Source organism: Xyrauchen texanus, chromosome 34 (assembly GCF_025860055.1).
Source record: "Xyrauchen texanus isolate HMW12.3.18 chromosome 34, RBS_HiC_50CHRs, whole genome shotgun sequence".
Classification (NCBI taxonomy): Eukaryota; Metazoa; Chordata; class Actinopteri; order Cypriniformes; family Catostomidae; genus Xyrauchen; species Xyrauchen texanus.
The window spans coordinates 13,468,520-13,483,410 of record NC_068309.1 but is presented as its reverse complement, the minus strand read 5'-3'; the positions used below and the strand labels follow the sequence as shown (position 1 = coordinate 13,483,410).

The 14,891-nt window shown below is 39.6% G+C and overlaps 1 protein-coding gene across 1 annotated transcript in view; it reads right to left on the bottom strand.

Moving 5' to 3' along the window:
- LOC127628268 (netrin receptor UNC5D-like) overlaps positions 1–14,891 on the bottom strand; it is a 336,353-nt gene that overhangs the window by 28,408 nt on the left and 293,054 nt on the right. Inside the window, exon 9 of the mRNA XM_052105061.1 lies at positions 10,174–10,362. Coding sequence (XP_051961021.1) covers positions 10,174–10,362 — 189 coding nt within the window. The remainder of the gene's footprint in view (positions 1–10,173; positions 10,363–14,891) is intronic.

The following is a 14,891-nucleotide window of genomic DNA, read 5'->3' as shown; positions in this document are numbered from 1 at the left end:
TCTTTCAAATTATACAGTTGGCCCATTTTTTTTGGCAAGTTATAAGCCTTTTATTTTGGCTATACCACTGAAACAGGAAATCTTTAAAAACAGCCTCAGAGCAGAAGAAACTTGAATTTGACTCTGGCATTTCTGTAATATGGCTCCAGAACCTAATCAGTACACAACTAATTTTGTAAGTACTAATATCGATACACAACTACAAGCCCAGTAGTATCTGTGCAGTAGGCCTATAATACAAATAACATTGTGTCCTTATGCTGACAATGTGTGTAGGCTGCACGAGATCTGTGCCCACAGAATCTGTGATTTCTGCAGAATTCAAAACCTCATCATTCACAAAGTTCTACACATCTCCCAGGCTTTGCATTTTTGTTTATTAAATAATGTAATATTTAGTAGATATCAAATATAAATTGATATGAAATAATTTAATAATTTAGAAATTTAGAATTGGTTCAGTAACCAATATGATTGTAATACTCTCAGCTACATTTAATATATTTAAATCCATTCTGCAGATATTCCCCAACAATAAGCACAATAAAAAAAAATAAAATATTAAAACGTACAGATTCCATGTTTGCCTAATGATGAGAATTACAACATTATTTTTGACACATTAAACAGAAAGTCCTAAAAGGGTTGGTTCACCCAAAAATGAAAATTCTCTCATCATTTACTTCGTCATTCCAAGTGTGTATGCTTTTCTTTCTTCAGCAGAACACATTTGAAGAAAAATATAAAAAAAATATCTTGGCTCAGTAGGTCCTTAAAATGCAAGTGGATGGTTAAACGACCTTTGAAGCTTTAAAAAGAACAGACAGTCAGCATAAACATCATCCATACGAGTAATGTCTTCTAAAGTGAAACAATCGTGGGGTGAATTTTTTTTAATTTAACAATAAATCATTGCTTCAGGTCAGCAGTAGTACACGCTTGTGACATAATCGCATTGGCATGTTTATGTGAGACCAGACACTCGTGTGACACACCCGGAAGTGAAGCGCTGTTTACAAATGAGTTGGAGGAATGCTGTACAGAAGCTTAGATGGTTTTGGTTAAGATCTATATTTTTTTTGTATGTTTACTCACAATGGTGTGTTTCTGTGCTCATTCTGGATGTCTCTACCGAGAGAAAAACTTGAGATTGTGTGAACTCCGCCCTCTCGCGAATGCGTATAATCCTGCTGACCGGAAGCGATGATTTATAGTTAAGAAGTAATTAAATATTTATATTTTTCACACCAAAATAGATAAATTTGCTTTAGAAGATGTTAATTTAACCAGTGGAGTCATATGGATGATGTTTATGCTGAATGTTTGTTCTTTTTGGAGCTTCAAATGTCGTATCACCATTTATTTGCATTTTAACAGTGGCAATTTAAAAAGTGGCCTGTGCTTTTTAAGTCTAGGCCTTCAGTGCGATTTGTGACATTAAGAAAATTCTGTTTCACAATTAATAAGCCACCATATGCTTATGGACATCATACATTACGTCACAGCCAACTAATAATACCAATTAACGTTTTTAAAACATGTCCATGCACAAAAGCCAAAACCAAGGAGGTCTAATACCAAAAAAAGCTATCTAATAATATTTGCGATTTAAATGTTGCTTGCAATAATATGTTTAGTAGGGGTACATGGTTACATTGTTACAATGAAAAAAATCACTTACCGATTAGCTTGAAGTGAAAATCAGACCTCCTTTCCTGTTTACATCTTAGGTTTTTAAATCCATAAGGATATATTTCTCAATGGTGTAAGTGCCAGTGATGAAAGCTGACTCATTAGCTATAGATCTCATGCTCTTTGCTTTCAAATTAAGTACATAACTTAAAGCGTGATGGCATCACTCAAGGCCAGCTATAAGTCCTCAACTGGGACATATCCTAAAGACCACACCCACCAAGAAAAATTAAATCAGTCTGATTGGATGATGAATCTGACAATCTGACTTTAGATGCCTATTGACTTGCACTGTTAAGGGATTCTGTAGAAATTCTGAAGGCCTTACGAGGTCCTCATGAGCTCGGCTTTGGATGTGCGATTGGTGAAACAGACGTCATGCTTTACTTATAAGCATCAAGGAATAAAAACTTTTTGTTTTTTTGCTATTCGTTTATAGATTAATTTGGAGGGAAAGCGATTGAAAATAGAAAGGCAAAAAAGTGAATGAGAATGAAAAGATGAAAAAATATTTATTTATAAGGCATGTTAGGCCAGCAGAGAAGGCTTTTCTGGCCCCGAGAATTCGCCACAGCATTTTAAGGACCTACTGAGCTAAGATATGTTTCTATTTTTCTTCAAATGTGTTTTACATTTACATTTATGCATTTGGCAGACGCTTTTATCCAAAGCGACTTACAGTGCACTTATTACAGGGACAACCCCCCCGGAGCAACCTGGAGATAAGTGCCTTGCTCAAGGACACAATGGTGGTGGCTGTGGGGATCGAACCGACAATCTTCTGCTTAACAGTTTAGTGCTTTAGCCCACTACGCCGCCACCACCACTCCACGTTCTGATGAAGAAAGAAAGGCATACACATCTGGGATGGCATGACGATGAGTAAACTATTATGAACTATTCCTTTAAGGCACACACTTCCACAACCAGTTGACAGTTTGCTCACGCTTGACTGAATTTATGAATAGTTAAGGAAAAAAAGCAAACAAGTGTCCAGCATGCATGGAAAATCCATCAATTTTGAGTTTAAATGTCAATCATGAGTTTAAAACACATACTACACGGATATCTCAAGATGTTGGTTGAAAGAATGCCAAGAATGCAGTTTCGTAATCTAGGCAAAGGGTGGCTAATATGAAGAAGCTAAAATACAGATAATTGTGATTTGTTAAACACTTTGGGTCACTACATAATTCCCATACAACTATTTGTGCTATTTCATAGTTTTGATGAATTTAACAATTATTCTGAAATGTGGAACAATGTAATAATAAAGAATGAGCAATTATGTCAGAATCTTTTTTCTGTAGTGTTCTTTTGCATACAGTCCTTTAACTCTCCATCTCATTATGAAACCTCAGTTATCAGTTGTTTTCCAAAGTGTACGGTTATGGAGAGCATTTCGGTGGAGGAAAATGCTATTCCATTGTGGTGTACATGTAGCAAAATGTATGTATTTTCAAATGAAAATGTATTAGTGTGGACTCAACCTCAGAGAAAAGAAATTGGCAAAAACATTTCTTAAACTTCCAAGAGTAAATTAAGAAAATATTGAGGACTTCTGAATGTTTCCAGTTATCAAATAAGCCAACAAGGGTTTATAACCTCTCCTGCTTATCTCTTTTTTATTATTGCTTTTTTATTGTTAAGAATTAAAACAAACAAATAAAAAAATAAATCAATATGAACTACTATATTAAGACTCTTTCGATTATTAGAACCAGCTGTTACTCCTGCAGAGTGAAAGGATTCCACTCATTTTATCATGAGCTCTGGTGAAAGCTTTGACAGTGCATCACACTCACACACACAATCTTCATTCTGTTTTTTGTTTTTCATCAAAAAGCGATGGCTGAACAAGAGCTCTTCCCTAAGAGAGGCGGCAAAAAGAGGTGTGAGAGGGACTCATTTTCTCTTTCTCAGATTGGACTGAGACCCTGGAGGATAGGATGCTGCTCGCACTTGAAGCCTGTTCTTCAAGATCTATTCAAAATCTAAATGTGTGAGAGTTGTCACGAAGGCTAAAGGTTCTGATTCCATGACAACGGTTGTGTTGCATGATGCGAGTGTCTATCAAAGTCCTTCACTGCTGTGCGTGAATTGTCAGTGCTGTCTGAAACTTTGTCGCCAAGGCAACATGAATATTACCACATTGTAACCATATTGCAACAGTTTTGTGGTGTCATAAATGCTTGAGCAAATGAGGCAAAATGTACATTTCCATAGCAACTGGATATGTTTATGAGTTTCTTTAAAAACGATTTATGCACATTCAATTGATCAATTTATTCCACTGTATATTTGACTAATGGCAGTGAATTTACAGTGCTGTCAAAAATCTGTTGCCTAGGTAACTGTGGCAGCAGGGGTATGGTTGAGCGTTCATCCGGAGGGAGAAGAATTGGTAAGGGTGTACACTCCTGAGCGCTATAATGTTTAACACCTTTTTCTGATTGTAGTAAGCACTGGGGAGAGTGATAAAAACGCCAGAGACCAGGAGAGAGAGAGAGAGAGAGAGAGAGAGAGAGAGAGAGAGAGCTACCAGACAAGAAATGACTGTGTTAAATTGTGACCCTGATCTAATGAGTGTTGTGCTGAAAAGCCACTTTTTAGTTTGTTTAATTAAAGTTTTACCATTGAGTTGAAATCCTAAGTTTCCCTTTCCTGCTTTCCCACCCTACAAACCTCATATAGTAACGTGCTTATTGCAACCAAATTTCAACAGTTTTATTGAAAAACCCTTCAATATCCCCTTTAACTTTGTTATATAACTTGTATATGTAAATTATATATGTAAATTAATTTATATAGTGTATACTTCATCTATCTTTGGGGATTTTAAAGAGCATTTGAAGGATATACTGTCTGATCGATCACCTTTCTCTTCTCAGTTCAACATTAGGCACTTTCAAACTTCTTTGAGATGTCTGGTGATCCATGTGTGTTGTGTATATGCAGTGATGGCGGTGTTTAGTGAGCCGATGAGAGTGATAGCACTGTGAACGGGACCTATTACTGAACTGACAAGCAAGAGAGAACTAGTGCTCCGCTCTCTCCACATCCCTCCATCAACATCAATCTCTTTTTCTGGGGGCGTCTGATGGGCCAAAGGAGAGGAGAAAAGAGATGTGGAGAGTAAATCAACTGACACCCACTAGCTCTGCTTTAGAGCAGAGATGCAGAGAGTCAAGAAAACAAATTGAGAAAACGTTCAACAATAAGTTCATAGAAAAAAACACTGGTCTGAAATTGTCTCTTTGGTACCTGAAAATGCAACAATTCTCAACTTGATTTGCATTTCCTGAGGAAAATACCAATGCTTGCAAGGAAGCAAAAGAATAGTAATTTTTCTGTATTCAATTTGTTTTTTGTATTTGTTGTATAGACACCTTGCAGCGTAGATGCAGCATCACACAAAAACAGACGTTCTCAGTTAATGATGTCACTGTAAAAATGTGCTAGTAGTCAGTCTTGATTCATTTATTTAGCAAGTGACAGCATCTAATTACAAGGGATTTTTCAGATACAGCAAGAAAGTCACAGGTGAGTTGTAATTCAAATTTGAATTTAAGGAAGTAAAATTAAAATGGAATGCAATTCAAAGAAATTAATTGAACTGTTTTTTTTTTTTAACTTTATTTTTAGTAATACATTAGCTTTTTTAGTATGACATCAAACATGTTATAATTTTATCATATGCATAACAAATGGGGTATTTCCAGAAACATTACAACATAATTAAAAAAAGTTTTTATATCAAGTAAAAAATGCTGAAAATCATTGAAAGATTTACTAGATTATTGTAGGTTTTTTAGCTTGACAACTTTCAGGAATGCAGAGCAGGGAGTTCAGATTGGCCTACACAAAATGTTTACGTGGTTAAATCTGATTTACCCTCTTCACAGCATGCACTGGGGCATGAAAAATATGGTTGCATTGCTTGGCCAATTGCATGGTTTTACATACACTGTTGTTGTTGATTTTTTTGTCACGGTAGGTAAACATTGGTTACGTACGTAACCGTGGATCTATGACTGGAGGAAGACTACCAGAGAGCACTACTGAGTGGATACCTTTGTATCTCCTTTCTTGACTATGAGTATAGCGCCATACTATACTCATTGAGCTACAGGAAATATCTGAAAGTATTAAAAATTTACTCAGTGAATTCCAAGTTGTTGCCGCAGAAACATCAGCGATCTGAACCCATGATGACATGAAGAATGGCATTTCACCGGGTCGACCAGAATTCCATAAACAGGTGTAAAAACCTGTAACACTTAGATTTTAGACAACAGCTATACAATGGTATGTTATACTGGCTCGCCAATACCTTCTGTAGGCTGGTTTGGTCACAACACAACTCTATAATCCTCCAGACAATGCAAGCATGCAGCTCGCCAACACATTTTGCAGTGTGATTTTTTTTTTTTAAATCTCAGGCCCCGACAGTGATCCAAAAGGGAAAACACATAAAACTATTTCACACTGCAGGATCAGGACTCTGCATAGAGGGTTGAAATGACTGCCACCATCAGCTTTTGTGCACCCATGGAACGGCAATGCAACCTCTGTGATAACATGATAACGTGACCACATATTCTACTGAATTGTGTCTGATATTTAATGTGTCTGATATAAAATTGGGAATTGACAGTCAGCACAGCACTCAGAAAAGAGTGGTTAAGGGTGTCTATTCACTGAAGTTGATGCTGCATCAAAGAACGCTGCATATACATTTATTTACAAAGAGCGTCAGTATAACGGAGTGGGATAATGCAAGTGTTTCCCATTGCGAAGCTCTGTAATGTGACCAAAAGTTGAGAACATTCCAAATTTGCTGCAACACGCTCTGCTATATTCGTTCCCTGTCCTCTATTACCTTTGTCTGTCAGAATAAAAATATAGTAATTGTGGAGAGAGAGCCTGGAGAAGAGTTTCAAACTGGTACATTAAACTGGTACATTGTCAGACAAAAATATATATTTCAAATAGCCATCCATGACTGCCTCTTCCCTGTGTGGAACACACCTTTCTAACTGACCTTTTGCACTTTTATGTTATCAAACGTTGAGAATGAGCATTTAAATGTGTCCATAACGCCATGCGAACACACAATTTCAGGGTCTGAGGCGAGTTTTACCACAAATCTGTCACAAAACATTTGATTTAGGAGATTCGGCATAACATGACATACTCGTAAAGAGCTGTTGAAGATGTTGAAATCATGATCTGCTCAGTCAAAATGGGCCGAGTTGTCTCGATATCTGAACGTAGCTCAAACCATCCATATCAATGGATTTGGAGGGAAAACATAGAAATCTGTCAGTTCTAAATCACTGTTATGCTCCTTTCAAAGAGTAATTACAGCCAGTGGTGCACTGAGCAATACAATGTACACAGTCTGTTAAGAAGCTGTAAGAATGAGTTCTTTAAGTAGAAAAGACATTCATGTAACCAAGCCCATCCTCCGAGTCCATTCGGCCAGCTGTAAGCCACCGCATTGTGATCTTACCTGTTCAGCGATAACAATTTTTAGACTGCATTTCTCGAGAATAGCTCTACACCTGCTGTTTTGTGCATTACATCTGCCAAGAGCAATAGTTCGCGCACAGCTTGATAGAGCCTCACTGACTTTGTGATGCCCTGGTGATTAATGTGAACAAATGATAAATATACTGTCAGGTGGCCATATATAATATATTTGTGCTCCAGTTGATTTGAGAAATGTCTAATTGTTAAAAATATTTATTTTTATAAATATGCTGGGACTAGTTATACTCTCCCCAGCATGCTCAGACACATCCCAGCAAGCTGCTGCATCCCTGGTCAAGATCTCTCCCCTCTCGAAGGGAGGTCCCAAGGCAGGGAACCCCCCAGTAGGAAACTGTGCATGGGGTCTAAAAATTGTGACACTGCCCTTGCTACTTTCACAGGTATCTTTCAGTCAGCCAGCCCTGAAAAGAGGACATGCGAGTGACATCCTTAACTTGACCTCTTATTTGCTGCAGCTAGCATCCCTCCTAAATGTAAAAATGCAGACAAGCTTGCCTGGCTCCACTCAGATTCTCATGCGTAAAACATGAATTTGTGCTTCTGAGAAAAACGGTCGTGCTGGGAGAATTTAACAGAATCCTGAAAATTGGATAGCCTACACAGGAGTAAGCTGTTACTATATAAGGTTGATTGAAGTACCAAATTTGTGACAGTAGTCAAGAATGTCTGTTGACATTCATGTAAATTCAGAGAGGAACAATGCCTTCGCACTGCAAGGCAGGCTACCTGCACGCACCTTGTAATCAACCTAAAAAATTAAATAAAAAACTCAAAGGGAATGAATCTGAAGTAGAAGGGTTTTCCTTCACAATGAAAATGATGGAAACGGTGGTGATGAGGTTGCAATAAAATTGTGAAGTACTCTTTTAAATCTGTTATTGCGAACAAGTCTTGTGGCTTCACTGTGCAGAAGACATCCGAGATTCGCTCTAAGTGAAACATAAGAATTATTCTTACTATTATTATTAGAATTTTATACAGAAATCGTGCAAAATTCAGATAGTGGAGACACCGCTATCCAAACCTGGGGGTGTGCCTGAACCAACAAGCCAATGGCTCCATCATATTGATGCGTTATTGAAACTGCAGATAATTAAGATAATGTCACAATTCGAGATATTGAGAGAAGGACCCAAGCGCAGATAGGCAAACAAGCTCTTATTTTAATAAACAGAAAACATACATGACAAAAACTCTCGATGGAGATAAGAAAACAAACAAAACCAAACTAGAATAAATACAAGTACTGAACCAACAGGGAAGTCAGACAGCAAACACGAGCACACAATGACAGAAGTGAACAAAACAATCCAGCATAGGACAGCATACATGAAGAGCTAATATAGGGAGATAAATCAAACAGGTGAAACAAATGAGCAGACATGGAGACGAGGTATGACGCAAGACTGAGAGACACATGGCAATATGGAAACAAAACAAAGCCACACGTTCTCACAGACACAATCACACAAATGACACAAGCGCATATTGCCAGAGACTACAAGGCAATGTGCGCCCATGCCAAACGACAGATGAGACGGGACATTTGTGCAAGGGTTCAGCCACAAATAAACAGGTACAAATACAGGAGCGTCCGAACCCCAGCACAACATGACAACGGATCGCGACCCAGACGCACATCGCAAAGCTAGAGACAGACAGAAACAATTTACATAAGTGTATGCTGCAAGGATAACATAAGAGTAATGCACTCGTGCCAATGAACAACAATACATGACACTGTCTGAAGAAGCAAAACAAAACATGACAGTAAAAGTTATTTGTTCTTATTTTTACAATCTTCAGATGTGCAGTGTGTTGTGATTATGAAAGATATCAAGCACTCATATGATTGGCTATGATTTTGTTGCATCACACTGCAGTTTGTGAAGCAAGAATGTGTTAGGTCTGAACAGCCCAAAGGGGAAGAAAGAAAGAATGCATTTGTGTTAAAAAAAAGCTAGACACAGTGCAACAAAAGTAACAGAAAGCAGGTGTCTCAAGATGCGTTATGTTGAAGTTCTTTTAACTTGACAAGCCATCTTAAATATTACAATAAAAAGTCATTAAAAAACAGCACAGATAATAACTTGGTGTCAATACTTCCTTGTAAGCATTGTAATTACTGTATGAGTAATATGAACCAGTGTTTTCATATGCAGATACTTTATTGTTTGTGGTCGCTAGTCTCTGTAATGTGAAGTTGCTAGTGAGTGTTCCTACTGCTATCGCTCTAACGTTATTGGTGGACTGCATGTCTGGCCATATCTTTAGAAAATCTGATCACAGATTATATATACATTGCCGGTAAAATCTATCGTTCTAATTTGTCAAGTGATCAGTTTTCTTGTCCCAAAAAATTTACATTCTGCAGAATGTAAATGTTTTTTAATATGTTTTTATATGAACTTCAGCAGTGCTTATTGTTTCATATCATTAACAAGATGAATGATCTATCAATGTATAAATAAAACTCACTCAGAATGCCAACAAATTATTTTCCATAAATTAATTTTGTGTTGAAATTGCTTACAGAAATGTAACTTCTCTGTCTTGTCTGTAAGTGACGCTATTGTTCAAGTTTGTATAGCTGCAGGCCGGAGATCTCCAAATGGGGGTGGACTCTCCAAAAGAGGACAGGGTTATTCATAAAGTGGGATGCATCAACTCCAAAAGGGGTGTAACTTCCACTCACGGTTAGGGTTAGGAAAGGGTTAGGTTAGGTACCCTAGTGCCGAAAATTGCTCCTCATTTGCATAACGTTACATTTTTCTCTACTTTCTGAAGTCACTGGACACTCCCACATCTAGTCACCAGCTCTCATTGAAAATGAATGAGATCATGTTGCTTTGTCGCTAGAAGTCGCTACATGTGTGAATGGGGCTTAAGAGTTTAATAGTCAGAAAAGTAAATGTTTTCTCTCACCTTGCCTAGCACTTTTGAAGCTGAAGGACTGAAATCCTCCAGTGAGCGCAGACGAATCGATGACATCGACACCATACTCGCTTTGGTTCCGCCTGTACAGTGTTACTGCGACAATCAGCATGACAACAGTAACCACACCCGCAGCCAGCCCGAAGTAGAGTGCCACATCGTTATTGCTTTCCATATCGGCTAAAAGAAAAGAAAATCATTTTGAAAAGCAATACACTGGCAAGCTTCAACAAACAAATATTTGGAAAATGACTCTCAGCAAAATGACTGGGGTTCTTTGAAAATTGTTATATAAAGGTATTAGATTATTTTTTCAAATGGCCATAACATTGCAAATGGATATAGTTTGATATAAAAGCATACAGATGCAAAACAGAGACATAAAGACCACCAATATATTATATAACAATAAACTACTTTGATCACTGAATATTCACACTTTCCCAAACACTGCCAACACTAATGAAAGTTCTCTAGCGATGTCCAATTACAATCAGCCATCAACTGAACACCTGACTCTCAACAGGAACACACACAGTTAATCTGGTGTAGTAAGAACCGTGCAGCTTCCACAGGGATTTCATGACAACACAGCTCATTATATTATCTCATCTGTAGTGATTAGGCCCTATCTGCCATCTCCTTCATAGAAACAATTCAACCAGGACACTCAGAACAATAGATGGAACAAACAAAAGCAAGCATGCCGTTCCTGTGCATTCAAAGCCTTGAGACAGGTAGGAAACATCCGACAAAGCCTGATGCTATGAAAACTCTAGCCAGGAACACACAGAGATGCACTACCAGCAAGCAGAGCAGGTTAATTGGGAGCTCTGGAAAAGTTTGGCAGGCTAATGAATCTTGTGTGCTTGTATTTGTGCAATCCTTTCTTTTAGTTTTTTTTCCTCTCCTTTGCTTGGTAAACCTATCGTTTGTCTTGTTTTACTGTAAAAATGTCAAATGTGTTTAAAGCAAGATACATTTACATGAAAGGCAAAATGGCATAATATATCAAGGCTTTTCAGAGAATATATTTTGAATTAAGTTTATTTCTCCACATACTGAAAGATATTTCATTTCTATGTAAAAAGATTTAAGAATCTCTGATTATATAATTAATTTCTGCAATCACATTAGAATTTATTGGGCACAAAAAACACTGAGGATTTCAATTAGATTGACAGCATTAATCTTTAAAAGATTAGAAATGTACACCAAAAAATCACAGAATACAACTAACAAAACAAATGTGAAAATAATTAATCAAATTAGCCTGTGAATCATTTTCCTTTTCAGTTTGATTTACATGAAATTTTCCAGTGAATCAGTCTTCCCAACACTACCTGTATAAAAGAGAGAGGATATTCTAGGAAAGTGTGTTTGATTTATTGCCTCATTCACATAGCTACATGCCCAATGTAGGGATGCAGCATTTTGTCACATTATACCAATACTCCTTGGGAAAAGTAACTTATTGCTGGAAAAGCTCAAATATTTTATAAACAGCTGAACTACTGTGATGCTAGCAAAATGTTTTGTTTGTTAAGTTATTAAAGGAATATTGCAGGTTCAATACAAGTTCAGCTGAATAGACAGCATTTGTGTCATAATATTGATTACCACAAAAAATTATTTTGAGTAGTCTGTCCTTTTTTTAAAAAAAAAAAAAAAAAAAGCAAAAATCAAAGTCACAGTGAATGAAAAATGACACCTAAAATGAAAGTGAATGGGGCCAATGTTTTGAGGGTTTAAAGGCAGATATGTGAAACTTATGATTTTATAAATGTACTTATATTCATTCTTCTGTTAAAACTCATGTGTTATTTGAACTATAAAATTGTTTAAATCATAATTTTTATAGTCGTTTTAGGGTTTGTTGACATTACATCATCATGGCAGCAATGCAGTAAAAGGTTAGTAAGCAATTTTATCACGCTAAAATCATGTTAACACGCTGTAACAAAGTCTTTAGTTTGGGCAATGGAGGAGTCAGGAGACAATGAAGCAAGTTCAGTTCTTTATTTTCCACTTCCTTTCATTTGGAACAATGGTAACCGCTGTTCCCTTTACAAAAGGCTTCACTACGATGTTGCGCTACTAAGCGCTACGGGGAACAGCTTTATCTGTGAGCCGAGCTGAATAATGTCTTCTCGCTCTATAGCTGAAGACGGCACACATCAGTTTTTGCTGTTTGTTTGGGGGTAGAGCACGCTGCTCTCGCGTTGCAGCAGGGCGGGTGCGAGCACTGCGATTTGCTTTAACAGGCAGAGTGCGTCGTGCTCGCCTCGCTTGCTTCCGGGAGTCAGCACTCACGAAAAGATCATTCGTGGGGCTCGTGCATGGATTTGGCTGAGGAGCAAGAGACGGGTTGATCCCTTTCTCTCACTCTCTCCCCAAACCCAGCTGGTCCTTCACATGATCTCGAAGCGCGTTCCGACACTTCTTCGGATCATGAGGTGGATCGCGATTCTCTTCCCGCCTCCGAGCTTTCCGTCCGCGATAAAAAATCTACGGAGGAATTGCTCGATGTTGTTACTCGTTGGACTGGCCACGCGAAAAAGAGACCCCCAAACGCTCCAAACGCACCAATTAGGGGATAGATTTTATCTTCCAGTCTAAGATAGGGAACGCCTCATGGGTCCCTTCCCTTTCTTTGATAACCTCCATGAAGAGCTTTTTCGCTCATGGAGAACCCCTAAAAAATAAAAAATAAAAAAAAATATATAAAAATATATAGATATTTTCTTCCCATGTTCACATACCCTCGACGTCATTATATTCGACTATCGTGGGTGCTGAGGCACGGGGGTATTCAGTGATGCCCCCCGTCGAAGAGACGCTTGCGGGCTATCTCTTGCCGGGCTCGGCATCGTCACTTAAGAAGCCCTCTCTCCCCTCAAAGCCTTGTAGGACAACCTCCACTTTAGTGCAGCAGGTCAGGCTGGTGCTGCTCTGCACACTATGCTGTTTTTCAGGCGTACCAGGCTGACCTCCTGGATGACCTGAGTGTGGGTTCTGCGCCTGACGAGCAAGCCTCAGACCCACCTCGGTCCTGACTGAAGGGAGGCTCAAAAGCAAAGCGTGGCGAGTTGTGCTCCTCCTCCCAGGGATTGGGGACAGTCTCGCCGCCCTCGCCAGCCCTCAGGACTATAAATTCTAGTAAGAGAAAACCCTGACGGCCTTGCGCCTAGATTAGGGGGTAGCTCCCCTCGGGACGGGGCGCGTGCTTCACTTCACCCCTCCCGGTACCCCCTCGAAGCCCCTCCATTCCCGCCACCTCTTGGTGTTTCGGGTTGCAGAGGCTTCCGTCAAAATTGGGTGTTTTCGCTGTTCCTGCATTTTATTCAGGACGCGAAACACCCGACAACCCCTCAACAGGAAGTGTTAAAATATAATACCCATCTCAGAGATCCTGGCAGCGTGGAAACTTCTGCCAGATATATTCTTTTCTGTGGGTCTTATAAGGGCGTCAGGATTTAATTCTCTCACCACTTTTCTGTGTTTCAACGGCGTGTTCTCACTACCGTAAACCGAAAAAAAAAAAAAAAACTCAATCTCCTGGTTAAAGGGGCCATGGTATGTGTTCCCCTTCCAGAGAGAGAGTTAGGTTATTACACTAAATACTTTTTTCCCGTTTCCCATGGAGGGTGAGGGGTGGCGTCTGGCTTAGATCTTAAACTTGAACTACCCGTGGGTGTTCACGTCCAAGATGATGCCTGTCAAGACGGTCGTGTCTCAAGCCCTACAACTCGTTTGGCTGGTCACCATCGATCTTATGACGCACTTCTATACTTTATTTAGAAGTTCTGCCACAACATGGAAAGTTCCTGAGGTTCACTTCCGGGGGCGAAGTCTTCCAGGGTCAGGTTCTTTCACTCAGCCTAGCCCTTTTTACCCGCACATTCACAATGCATGATGTAGCGCTGGCTCCTTGCGACTCCGGGGCATCTGCATTCTGAATTACGTAGACGACTGGCTGATCCTAGTGCAGTTCCAGGAACTGGCAGTTCAGCACAGGGACATCGTCTTAGCTCATCTGTTTCTCTGGGGTTGAGGCTCAACGCCAAGAAAAGCGTCCTCTCTCCCACTCAGAACACTGTCTATCGGGGCATTGTATGGAGTTCAATCACAATGCAGGCACAACTGTCTCCCGCTAGGATTGAGTCCATTCAGATCACCCTGAGCAAAGTCAGGCTAGGTTGCACTGTTATCAGTATCAACGATTTCCAGGTCTCAGGGCAAACGCGTCCACGGTGATCCCTCTGGACCTTCTGCTCGTGATACCGTTTTTGTTGTGGCCAAAAGCCAGGGGATTTCTTCCAAGGGCCAAAACCCCTGGCCTAAATAGGGCTACGCGCCTCAGGCTTCGTTCCCTTTCTATGTGGTTCAGACCCCGGTTTTCTGCCTTGGGTCCCACTCTAGGTGCGTCTTGTTGTCGCAGACTGCTAACGACAGACGCCTCCCTGACGGGCGGGGTAGTGGCCTTAAGTGGTCGTCCAGCTTAATGGGATAGGAGGGTCGTCAGCTCGGTTGTCACAGTCACTGTCTTGGGTTGATGGCTGTATTTCTGGCCCTGAAATACCTCCTCCTGAGGCTGCCATGTCTTGGTGCGGGTGGACAATACAGCGGTAGCCTCTTACATAAATCTTCAAGGAGACCCACGTTCTTGTCAGCTGTATTTCTGACACGTCGGATTCTCCTTAGGGCCC